Source organism: Botrytis cinerea, chromosome 4 (assembly GCF_000143535.2).
Source record: "Botrytis cinerea B05.10 chromosome 4, complete sequence".
Lineage (NCBI taxonomy): Eukaryota > Fungi > Ascomycota > Leotiomycetes > Helotiales > Sclerotiniaceae > Botrytis > Botrytis cinerea.
This window is the reverse complement of record NC_037313.1, coordinates 774,988-787,171: the sequence shown is the minus strand read 5'-3', so window position 1 is coordinate 787,171 and position 12,184 is coordinate 774,988. Positions and strand designations below refer to the sequence as shown.

At 42.1% G+C, this 12,184-nt stretch overlaps 5 protein-coding genes across 5 annotated transcripts; 2 read left to right on the top strand and 3 right to left on the bottom strand.

Moving 5' to 3' along the window:
* Window positions 1–460: 460 nt before the first annotated feature.
* Bccat8 lies at window positions 461–1,841 on the top strand. The gene is made up of 3 exons (XM_024692427.1): window positions 461–718; window positions 776–1,191; window positions 1,249–1,841. Exons 1-3 carry the CDS (start codon window positions 550–552, stop codon window positions 1,774–1,776), a joined length of 1,113 nt encoding a protein of 370 aa, XP_024548202.1. The 5' UTR covers window positions 461–549; the 3' UTR covers window positions 1,777–1,841.
* A 728-nt stretch (window positions 1,842–2,569) lies between these two features.
* Window positions 2,570–4,741, bottom strand: BCIN_04g02000 (hypothetical protein). The gene is made up of 2 exons (XM_024692426.1): window positions 3,301–4,741; window positions 2,570–3,244 (listed from the first exon to the last, which is right to left on the bottom strand). Exons 1-2 carry the CDS (start codon window positions 4,576–4,578, stop codon window positions 2,702–2,704), a joined length of 1,821 nt encoding a protein of 606 aa, XP_024548201.1. The 5' UTR covers window positions 4,579–4,741; the 3' UTR covers window positions 2,570–2,701.
* Window positions 4,742–5,678: 937 nt separating this feature from the next.
* Window positions 5,679–7,346, top strand: BCIN_04g01990 (hypothetical protein). The gene is made up of 4 exons (XM_024692425.1): window positions 5,679–6,336; window positions 6,384–6,561; window positions 6,834–6,977; window positions 7,028–7,346. Exons 1-4 carry the CDS (start codon window positions 5,732–5,734, stop codon window positions 7,184–7,186), a joined length of 1,086 nt encoding a protein of 361 aa, XP_024548200.1. The 5' UTR covers window positions 5,679–5,731; the 3' UTR covers window positions 7,187–7,346.
* A 1,081-nt stretch (window positions 7,347–8,427) lies between these two features.
* BCIN_04g01980 (hypothetical protein) lies at window positions 8,428–10,877 on the bottom strand. Its single transcript, XM_001557284.2, has one exon. The coding sequence runs from the start codon at window positions 10,787–10,789 to the stop codon at window positions 8,885–8,887; it is 1,905 nt and encodes a 634-aa protein (XP_001557334.1). The 5' UTR covers window positions 10,790–10,877; the 3' UTR covers window positions 8,428–8,884.
* Window positions 10,878–10,918: 41 nt separating this feature from the next.
* Window positions 10,919–11,882, bottom strand: BCIN_04g01970 (hypothetical protein). Its single transcript, XM_024692424.1, has one exon. It carries the CDS (start codon window positions 11,627–11,629, stop codon window positions 11,093–11,095), a length of 537 nt encoding a protein of 178 aa, XP_024548199.1. The 5' UTR covers window positions 11,630–11,882; the 3' UTR covers window positions 10,919–11,092.
* Between the last annotated feature and the right edge of the window lie 302 nt (window positions 11,883–12,184).

Genomic DNA, 12,184 nt, shown 5'->3' with positions numbered 1-12,184 from the left:
AGCCAATGTCATAATGTGGTATTGAAAGAAGATATTTGTCTAGACAAGAGCAAGTGCCACATCAAGATCTAGCTACATATGTCAAGGAAACGGGCATGGGCCAAAATACCGTTCATCCGAGTCTATTAGTCTCTAGGCCCACGGAATGATTTGAGATTGCTTGCATACGGAATAACTACTACGAACCTAAATCATGATTCTCATGCTCATGATAGATCCTCAAATGCGGGGTTGGGAGAGCTATATTCTATAGCCATAGAATTGTTCTCCAATCACCAATCATCTTCTTCGATTTGATGTTCACATCGCCGACTAATGTTGATAGTTTGAGAATAACTATCCAAATTGATGCAAGAGGATTATGGTGTTGATAGCAATGGGTTATTCAATTAGTATCTACCCCGCCCTTTCTGCCATTCAAGCGGATGGCTAATTGGTATAAAGCTCGTTGAAATGTTCTGAAAAGGTCTATGAAGCTTCAAACTTATATCAACTTCTCTTGTTATCCATACTCCTAGTAGTCAACCTAAAACTCTACCTTCTTACATCATGGGCTCCATTGAACCAGAGGGATTGAAATCCCGCAATTATATCAAATGGGATGCTTCAGAGGTTGAAGTTATCCCTCCCAATGAACAAGAAGACATACAAGCTATTGCAGACCAGATCAATTCCATACAAAAAGCTCAATTTAACGCCCATCGTCATTGCTTTGGAGGTAGCACTTCTCATCCCTTGGGTCGAAATAATAAAAAAATACTAACATTATCAAAAGGAACACATGCAAGAACTCAGGGACTGGTCAAGGGTGAACTGATTGTTGGCGATTTGCCCCCACATCTTGCGCAAAGCATGTTCTCTTGTCCTAAGATATATCCAATTGTCATGCGATATAGTACCGAGCCTGGTGATCCAGCTCTCGACGATCGTATTCCGCAACCTCGGGGTCTAGGAATGAAGGTTTTCAATGTTGATGGTGAAAGATTCGACGGGAAAGATTTGAGTACACAGGATATCGAATTCAATAGTACTCCTGCATTGGATCTCGCAGATGCAAAGACGACAAAAGAGATCATTGGTCTTAGAATCAAGTATGGAGGAGACAAGACTGAGTTATACAAGCATTTAGAAGCTCGCAAAGATACGGCATTACAAAAAGCCCGTGACGAAGTCAGAAATACTCATCTCGAGGTATATCTTTACAACATCTAGCCACCCTCCATGACCTGAATACTGACATATATCTAGTCAACACGACAGTATTCGCAAACTGCTTATAGATTCGGCGACTACGTTGTCAAATACTGCCTAGTTCCATCTTCAGAGACGCAAAAGAAACTTTATGAAGAGACGGTCAAACCAGATGCTCATCCGGATAACATTCTCAGTGAATGGCTGAAAGAATTTCACACAAACCATGACGCAGAATATCTCTTTCAAGTCCAACTCCTTGAGAATCTCGAAGACCAACCTGTGGAATATGCTGGCAAGGTCTGGGATCCCGAAAAGTATCCATGGCAAACAGTCGCTACCCTCAAGATCCCTAAGCAAGATAGTTTTATAGCCGCAAGAAAGACGTTCTGGGAAGATCACATGAGATTAGATCCATGGCATGGGCTCGAGAGTTTTCAGCCTCTTGGATCACCAAACAGATTGAGGAGAGTGGTCTATCCTGCTAGTAGCTCCTTCCGTCGCAAGATGAATGGGAGACAAGAATTAGATGTAAATAACATTGATTCAATTCCAGATGGAGGCTGGGTTATTGGGGTGTTGTGAGGTTTGAATGAATGGTACATGACTTATGGTTTGGAATACTTAAATTAGGAATAACGAATGAGACATGAATGATTTCTGTTAAAGAACCTCTCACAATCTATAAATACAGCTTTATTTCGTCTAATTTGACCTGTGAGTCCATCTGATAATTGCCCCTTTGAATCCTCGTCGCTTCCATCCCAAAACCTCACCACTCATCCTCAGGCACAAATAAATACATTACCTAAGCATGATCAAACGCACAGACCTCCAGTCCACCATAAAATCCTTCACCTCATTTCAACTTCTTTTCTTTTCTCTTTACATATAACCACAGCATCCGTTGTCAGCCCTACCTGGACCTATTCAAGTTTACTTGGACTAACTCAGGCAGGATTGTAGTAGGGACTTTCTCCACAAGACCCAAGTACTGAAATGGATAGCTCAGAGAAAAGAACGCTTCAAAATCCTGATTATTGTCTATGCTCGATGGACTTTTCAGGTTCGCTTTGTGTCTACATTCTGTGAAGAGGAAGGATGAATTGTTAGGAGGGCGTGGTTGGAGATGAAGAGGCGACTGCGGGAGGTCGGGATGAAAGAGAAGGAAGTTCTAGAGGTAGTGTAGGTAGCAGCAATAAATACATCTTGTTTATTTCAGAGCCATTTATTTTGTCATGTCCGTCAAATACATCCACATCGCGCTCACCAAGCATTAAGTGCAAACTTGAATGGTAAATTACTTCAAGCCCAATCAGTTCACTATTCAATATCTCATTGCTGATGATAAATCTAGAGCTAGCTGATCCAAAGGCAATGCCTTAGCTTTCACACACCCTCAAACAGGGTTTTTATTCATCGTCTCAAGATGAATATCTCGAGCAACAATTACTTTGTGAACTACAGCCACCTGGGGAACTTCCTATTGAAATCTCAAGAATGGGTTAGACTAGTGTACCCGGTGTCTCCTAACCCATCTCAATCCCACACTCTCCGGATCAACCATTTCATGCAACATATGTCTCTCATGATCAACCACCAAGCTACTCTTCCATGCCCTCTCTCTTGCCTGCTCGCTAGTCTCTCCATTCTCCGGGACAACCCCAACTCTCCATTCCTTGAACAATGCAGCCAATACAGCAACAAGCTCTACCTGCGCAAATTTCTTACCAGGACATACTCGTTGACCCCATGCAAAGGGCATGAAATGATTCGAAGTATCTACTTTGACTTTTTCCTTGTCAAAATCTTGCGTGCTAGATATTTCGGTAGGAGAGGAAGTAGAAGACATGCTGATGAAGCGGCTAGGATTCCAGGCAAGAGGATTGGAACCCCAATATTTTGGGTGCGCGTGGATAGCGGGTATAGAACAATGGACGGTGGTATGAGGTGGGAGAACATATGTCTGACCATCAATTTCGAGAGTGTTTTCTTGTGGGCCAGTGGTTTTTACGAGAAGAGATAGGGGGTGGCAAATGCGGAGGGTTTCGAACTATTGTCTGTGAGTATACTTTATTCTTCTGGAAGTCAGAAGTTAAGGGGACTTACAATAACTGCTCTACAGCGCTTCAATTGAAAGTATGTTTCGTATTTCCAGGATTCTATACCCGCATCTGTGGGTAGATGATAATTTATCTCCTCGGAAATCCAATCTTGTGTATCGGGATTTGCAGCAAGATGAATAAGTAAGCTGGTGAGCGTAATAGCTGTTGTATCATTACCGGCAAAAGCATAGACGAAAAGATTACTCAAGATCTCCTTTTTCGTAAGTGACATCTTTCTTCCTTTATCCCAAGTTTTGTCAGTGGTCGAAACATCTGCATTCAATTCTTCACCCTCCTCACGAGCTTTCACTAGCCGCGCTACTAAGTGCTTGTTCTCAGATTCTCCGCGTGCAAGATGCTCTTTCTCTTTATCCATCAAACTGAATATATAGGAGCGAAAGTTATTCATTGCTTCGGCTGCATTTTTGAATGATTGAGGTGTCCACCATGCTTTTAGACCTTGTTCGCCGAAGATGAAAATTTGAATGATAGATGTCAGGATCGTGGATAGAGAGTCTCGGTACTGGTACGACTTATCATTCTCATGGGCATTTGGCTTGTCAGCCTCCTGGCTTTCGAATGGATATATTTCGTTGAACATTGCAGCCGCAAGAACATTGAGCGAAAAGTTCTTAGTATCCAAATGTGTCGATCGAATTGGTTGTTTTGCCTGTTCTGTCCAGTACTTCAACATTCCTTTTGCCTGTGCTAACGACTGTTCCCAAACCAGCTCATTATTCTTCTCCGCAAACGCCACTGTCGTCATTTTCCGATGAGCTTGCCACTCTGCATCATCCGATGTAGACAAATTCCGTCCATAAACATTCAAAACAGCCATCTCCTCCATATTCCTCCTGAAATCTGTTCTCCTTGTCAAAATATCGTAAATAGTTTTAGCATCACCAACGCAGAGTTGGATTCCGGCAGGATGAACGACTAAAAATGCATCGCCGTAATCAACGTGGATTTGGGCTCGCTCATTGGCTTCCCAGCCGTGAGAATAGATTCGTGAGAAATTCTCGGATGCAATTCCAAGTCGTTGACAAACTCGGACAATAGAGCTGCCATAGAGAAGCCAGATGGGATTCATGGGCGATACATATCCAACGAGATATGGAAGACCTATTGCGCGGGCTTTGGCACGGTTGCTGGCTAGGGTTTGAGCTGACCAGATGACGAGTCCGACTGGGAGAGCAAGAAACGTGACAGCCGCGGTAAGTAGCAACACGGTATAGCTACTCGAGGTTCCCAGTGACAGGAGCGTATGAAACCCCATTTCCATTATGACAGAAGAATTCTCATGAGGACAGTCGAAGAAGCGGATATTTATAAGTTTGTCGAAGGGGAAAACTTCAAGAAATAACTCCCATCTACCCCTAGGACACAGCCCCGAGTATGATTCCTTTAAACGGTATTAGGTCCATGTTGTTGTCGCAGTGAGTTTCTAAAGCGAATGAAAACTGAGGAATTGAAAACAATCATATAAATTTGAGGTTCTTGTCCCTGTTGTCATTGGCCCACTTTCTGCGACACATTAATTGTGTGGAGCCGATGTCAACAACAGTGGGAGAAAGTACGTACATACGACATCCAATTTTTGCTTTTGATCTCTTGGCAAAGCTGATCAATAGCGAGGCTCTTTTCTCATTTTATGGACACAGCTTGACAAATATCATACGGTGTGAGCTGGATATTGTCAAATGATGTTGCGAGATCAACTTTTAGCTTTGTGAGTTGGTAGGAATCTGATATTTTTGCAGACGTATGCTATTGAGTCTCTGTTTTGATTTCCTCTTGTTTTATGAGCATGAGGGTGTCCTACTACAGTCTCTTATTCTTGTATCTACCGTTGCCGTTCTCTGGCCATTTCCGCTCTTTTTTCCTCTCAAAACACATAGCTTCTCTGTTCTTCGCTAATTGCCATGTAAATATCATTAGTGTGATATACTTTGATGTCGAGCTGTCCAGTAACGACCGCTTGTCGAGACAAATCCTTCACTTCGGAAGAAGAATAGTTGTAGTATAGCCTTAGTGTTGATGCAGGCCATAATGACCACATGCCATTAGCTTGGTCTTGTTAAAATTGTTATCAAACGTTGGAGAATTTGACTGTGCCGCAAAAGAACCTTCTCGGGACGAGACTCCCCAGTTTGCTATTACATATTTGGTGTATGAGCCGAATTTATTGACCTGCAGATGATGACCAACGGTTGGAGAGTTCGAGGAAATAATCATATCATCCTCCTTAAAGACTGCAAGTATTATTGTCCTATGGGTTACATCAATTTCTTCTTCAAATAGGGGCATTCGCCCATTCGTGAATACGATGGTTTTTTTGGCTAGTTTCAAATCACAAGTTGCATATTACAACCCTCCTCCCCCGAAATTTAATTTCATGTCCAGAAATCTTCTCTCGAAGCAACCAAAATTTCAAAATGGACGAGGAAAAAGACAAGCTATCCAGAAGTCTTGTCGAAAAAGAAATATTTCCAGAAGACGACCAACCCAAACCCAAGGAATTGCTCGAGAATGTCAAAGATTCCTCGGATCGATATCTCACGGGATGGAGACTTACACTCGTAACAATATCTCTAGTCCCAGGAATGTTCCTCAAGGGCGTTGACAGTAGTGTCATTGGCGTAGCCACTCCTGGAATCACAACATCATTCCACACGATCGATGACCTTGCCTGGTATGGTTCCGGTTATATGTTACCACATTCCACTCTTCAGCCTATCCTTGGTGCATTCTACAAATCTTTCAATGTCAGATATGTTTTCTTGATATCGATTGTTATATTTGAAGTTGGGTCTTGTCTGTATGCTGCTGCACCTACGTCTGCAGCTTTTATCATCGGTAGGGTTATAGCTGGATGTGGTGCTGCTGGATTACTTCAAGGAACACTGGCAATTGTTGGGCTATCTGTTCCTAAGAGAAAGATCCCTCTATATTATAGATATGTGCTTAGTGTGCAAGGAGTCAGCGCCTGTACTGCTCCTATCTTTGGCGGGACATCTACAGATAAATTGACATGGCGATGGTGCTTTTGGATGTAAACTTAATATTATTTTCTCCCTTGAATCATAGTATTGTATATCCTAAACCAGCTAGAAACTTGCCTATAGGCGGTGTTGCATTAGCAATGGTGATGCTATTCGTAAAACCAAAATTGTCAAAACAAGCCAAAGACATCAGATCACTACCTCCCCTTCAAAGATTAAAACGCATGGACTGGGCTGGAACCATCATTTTTCTAAGCGCCTTTGTATGTTTATATTTGGCTTTGCAATGGAGTGGACAAACAAAGCCATGGCGCTCATCAGAAGTCATCGGTCTCTTCATTTGCTTTGGTCTTTTACTTGGTCTTTTTGCATATACTTAAAAGTTCACGGGCGAAAATTCGCTCATTCCTCGAAGAATCTTGAAACAGCGAACGGTTTTATTTGGTATCATTTATCTAGTTCTGTTTGGTCTTCAAATGGCTGTTGTGGGTAATCCGCCTTTCTCCTACTGGCTAAAAGAGTCTAACATTCGCAGTATTTACAATACATACCAATATATTTCCAAGCTATACGCGGTACATCCGCATTACATGGTGGAGTTCGGATGATAGCCATTGATGCTGGAAGGATCGTTTTCATTATTATTTTGAGCATCCTAGTTACCAAATTTGGACATTATGTAAGTAGCAGCAACATTTTGTTGTTTCAATGTCCTAATTAAGTACACAGATGCCTTACATGACCGACGGAACGATCATTACTGCGATCGCCGCAGGTTTGTTGACAATGTTTGATATTGATACCTCGACAGCTCGCTCAACAGCTTTCATGTTTCTTGCTGGAGCTGGGGCCGGAACAGGAGGCAATCAGCCTTTTACTGCATTATAAGCTGCATTGAAGTACGGATCTTCCAGATTTCTATCTAAGATTATATGCTGACCATAAAAGAGAAGAAGACTTGTCCATTAGAAATGGCTTAACAGTATTTGGTTTGCAGATGGGAACGTGAGTTACAGAAATCCCAACAATTCGAATATTGTACCACGCAAAAAAAAAAAAAAAAACACCACTTCTCACAGATTCCTTGCGTTCGCCATCAGTCAACCCGTCTTCCTCGCAAGGTTCTTCAATCGCCTAGTAAATAACCCTCTAACATCATGTATATCTCGTTCTTCAATAATCGCAGCCGGTGCCTCCTATCTAAATCGGCTCGTCGACAATTCAGCTGCGTTAGAGGTGTTGCGAAAAGCATAGAATGAAGGTATTAGAGATACCATGATAGTTGCATTTGTTGCAAGCTGTTTGTGTCTTTTATGTTTACCGGGAATGGAGTGGTTGACATTAGAAAACACCGCTGCGAAAATTCATACGGATGTAGAGAATCCGCAATCGGGAGTCCTGTCACCGGTGGAAGAGAGCGAGGATTCGCAGATCTCTTCTGTCGAGACGTGTTTCTTTTCTTTTCATGTTAGCGAAATCACTGACTGTTTCTTCGTGTCATTGGTTTTATTTAGCGCTTGAGCTGATGAGTCCTGGCTGCCCCTGCCCCCTATCTCAATACCATTTTCATTGAACGAATGTGAAAGCAATACAATAAAATTTCTCTCGGTAGTATTCTCCATCACAGAGACCTCGAGACTACTCATAGATGAAAAAAAAAAAAATTACAATGCATCAAATACATTGCTGTGCTGTAATTAGCTTGTCTCCGTCGGAGGAGTTCATATGGGACTTGTGGGTAGTTATTCACATCTCATTAGTAATTTCTATCTCTTCTAGATACACAGTATCATCTAAAAGCCTCTGGAAAGACTGGGAAGTCGTCCCGTATGATTCGTAAAAGCCAGTATGCAACGAATTCGATCTGGGATGCAATACCCCATCATCTTACCTTGTTTGCTCCGAGAAGTAGAGGTACTGACCTTGAGGGAGTTTATCATTCCAACTGTCTTCTATAGACTTCGTAGACTCGCATCTAGACCATGCTATCCAAAAACAATTTGACAGATGCTATTACATGTAATGCAGTATCTCGCGACCCACACCGTACTTCTCAAGTGATAGACTGCTGAATCTGAATTTAAAATTTGATTGAAACACTGAACTATCTTCAAATTTCTGATTGCTTTTGATTATTCAAAACCTTATATTGTTGGACTGCAATCTGGACTATTGAATACCCTGATCTATGTAGTTCTCAAGCACAATGTTTAAGCAGAATTAGACTATAGCTTTCGAATTCCATGTTCATCGTTCTTTTTGACATCTACCATTATCGATTTTGAGTTTTGAAACCGGTAGCATGGAAGACTTGTTTGTGTGCTGCAACACTTTCATTGTATTGGTGTTGAATAACTACCTCCCCCCTCCCCCCTTCATCGAGTCATAAAAGCTGACATATGAAATACAAAGCTTTCTGAACAACAAACTTGCAGTGGAAATGTCAAGAGCATAACAAAAACAAAAACACAAACGCAACAAGAAATGTGAAGATCAAGTTGAAAAACAAACCCGGAATATACCCCAAAACCCTTCAAGAGTAGACCACATACGTGCAGCGCAGCCTATCGTAATGCCATTGTGTCTTCATACAATAGAAATTGTATACCACGTAATTCCATCTTCATCCACATCAGTTGAAATGTAGTCCTTTTCAGAAGGGAGATCGACGAGATATCCTAACGAATCCAGTTCATTAAATTGATAATCTTGGTCTAGACACGTGACTGTACCAACCAGCCGGTATTCACGTACACCATTGGGGATGCTGAAATAACCTAGACGCTCATATTGCCCATTTTCTTGAAGGGTATGTTTTAGCAAGAGCCCCTTAATTTCTTTAAAATTGGAGTGCTCGGAGACCCCAATAACTAATATTAAAATTGTATTACGATAGCTCTCCCAACTACGATCCCAAACGATAAAGCGAGGTTCAATAAATAAGAGTCTATCAACTGATATGTCACTATGCTCGTTAAGCGGCGACCCCATCTCATGAATTATCATAGATTTTGAGCGGATGGTCAGAACTCCGCTCTTAACACCTCCAAATGGATCTTCGACATTTTCAAGAGCTATGTCGACTTTGGTGACGTCGATATATGCTTCATGAATCATCTTTGTAGGAAAAGAGACTTCTTGGTTTACTGCAGCCCATGACCAGGAAGGGGCTCGCCAAGTGTTTTCTCCTGGATGTCGCCATTGCTTACTGTAGGTATACCAGCACATCTGCTCTTTAATTCGAGATTGCCACAGTCCTGCAAAATACTTGTCACCATTTTTCATTTGGTGTTGTCGTGCCACACCACCTATTGCAATTAAACGATCACTCTCATTTGTCAACGAACACCGGGTGTATATCTCGATAATCTTGCTCCAGGACTGGAGCTCTTGTTTAGGTAGATATAACGAGTCATGGCATACAGCTTCCGGTAATGTGTCAACAAAGGTTTCACAAGCCCGATTTGTTCTACATTCCCAAAAGAGTTGGGATTTAGTAAAATGTAAGGTCCGTGGGGCTAATATTCGCTCTTGAACAGCCCAAGCGCGTCTTGTCAATGCAGCGTCAGCAACATTTTGGCGATATAAATCGCAATGCGCAATTTTGTAGACCTGTTTTTGATGGTTCGTCTTCACTGCAACCTCAACCGCTTCCGTGTATCTCAAGTTTCGTTCAAATAAGCAACCGATGGTACCATCTGGGGCAGCTGTGGCTGCAATATTCAAACTTGATAATCCGTAAACGGTAGCCATCCGAGAAGCTTCTTTACTCCAATCCTCAGAATCACCCTGTATTATACACAATGAATCAATCCATAGCCATGAGAAGCCCAAGACTCTTGCAATATCTATTGCATCGCGGAACGTCTTGCACAGCTTATCATAAGGAATCTTTCTCAAAAAGGCTTGGTAGTTATCCTTTTGGAGTCGCAGCACTTCCGCCTTTCCCCAGCAGTGGCTTAGAGTCGCATATTCTGAGCAGTTCTCATTGGCAGATATACATAGACGTATTTCTTGACAATCAATTTTGACTAGTCGTGTAGGTAGAACAAAAGCTTCTTTTTGTTGTCTACAAGCACTATGATTTAAGTCGCAGTCGTGAAGCCATGCCTGCACAAGGCCCGTAGACTTTTCAGCATAACCTAATTGAAAGCTCTCCAAGTTTTTCTGGCCAAGATTTCTATCAATATAAGACTGGCATTTCCAATGTTCAGAATCCGAAACATCGTCTAGTATCATTTTTGCATCAGCCGTCTTTGTACTTCGAATATTATCCTTAATACTCCAGAATTCGAGCGATATACGCCAAAGATCTCTTGTCTCGCCGCGGTTTCGGCCCTCATTCCAAAGTTCTATGCGGTAAGGCTTCAGTTCATCAAGCAGTAAGTGATCACCACTCTCATGAGCACCAAAATGCGTAATTTGTAGTATACTCAAAAAAAGAGCACATAAATGACAGCCACTAGACGCCGACGCTTTCAAACCAGACATCGTATCATGATGCGCAGAAACTAGGAAACCATAAAAGAACCTCTCGAGAAAAAAGTCACAGACAGAGGACCAGGTATCAAAGAATACCCTACAAAATTGGCATAGGTTGCGATTCAAAATATCGCATGTTGCCGTGGTTGTTTCGTTATTGCTCTCTATTTTCTCTTCGGTAACTCGGGGATTTTCAATTGGCCATCGAGTATATGAAGAAAATTTCATCTCCAAATCAGAAATAATTCTCGAAAACCCCGGATAGCCGTCCCAACCCCCTTCTTTATTCTCTTCATGTTCCATTAAAGAGACCTAATAATCATGTTCATCCACATCCACATTTCTGTCATCGTTGACATGGCAGTTATCCGAGTCGTCTAAAACACGCGTTTCGATAATTTCATGTCCCTCGTTTTCAAGAGATGACTCTCCTCTCAACCCATCTGCACCACTTCTGACACCGAAATCCTGGTCAGGATAGTGAGCCGAGTTATTTGTTGAAGCGCCATCAATCTCCAGATTTTCATTTCCTTCTTCGTCGTTACCCTCCGCAAGGATTTCAGAATTTACCCGCTCTTGAGCTTGACGAACACCACTCACTTCCATGACATCCGTTCTAACAGCATCCGACGACAAGCTTTCCATTGCACCAGATTCCCTCGCTCCCAGTTCCAATCTGCGCCTCTTCCTATCCGTACCCTGGTCACTATCGACTCCAGATCTCTTTTCCGCCGAAGACATAGTTCGCAAAATATATCTTGTGAATACAATAAAGTGAGCAGGTTGAAAAGGTGGCCAACAGTGACTCTCAAAGATGAATCGATATCTCGCCTGCATGCTTACATACATAGTACCTACCTATATGGGCAGCCACGTTGCAGTTCAGGTGACCAATCATATCTCTTTCGGACTCGTGATTGCAATCTCAAAACCTCAATGGATACGCAATCAAGACTGCATACTTATATCTACATATCCAGCCAATCACATTACAATTCTCGATTCTCGGTGCTCAAATGAGGCGAGGTAGAACATATAGACAGAGACTACTACCCACATAGATAGATATCTCTCTCATCCTCCCAATCAAAGTCCCAATTCCGAATGTTCAATAAAGAAGGCAACTTGGAGATACATCGCCTGGATCTGGAGATGTGGTATGATTTGATAGGAAATGCCCACGCTTGATACATCATCAAGTTACCACACGATACAACCCTCGAAATCGCTCTATATTAACAAAGATACTCAGATCAGATGAGTGAACGATTCCCAAATCCAGAGTTCACACTTACTTGGTGTGAAATCTTAAATGCCACTATGGGCATTTCAACTTTGTATAATCGTGGGAGTGTCCCTATTCGCAGGAGAAAAAACAGGCGGAATTTGACCTTAAGAATGAGT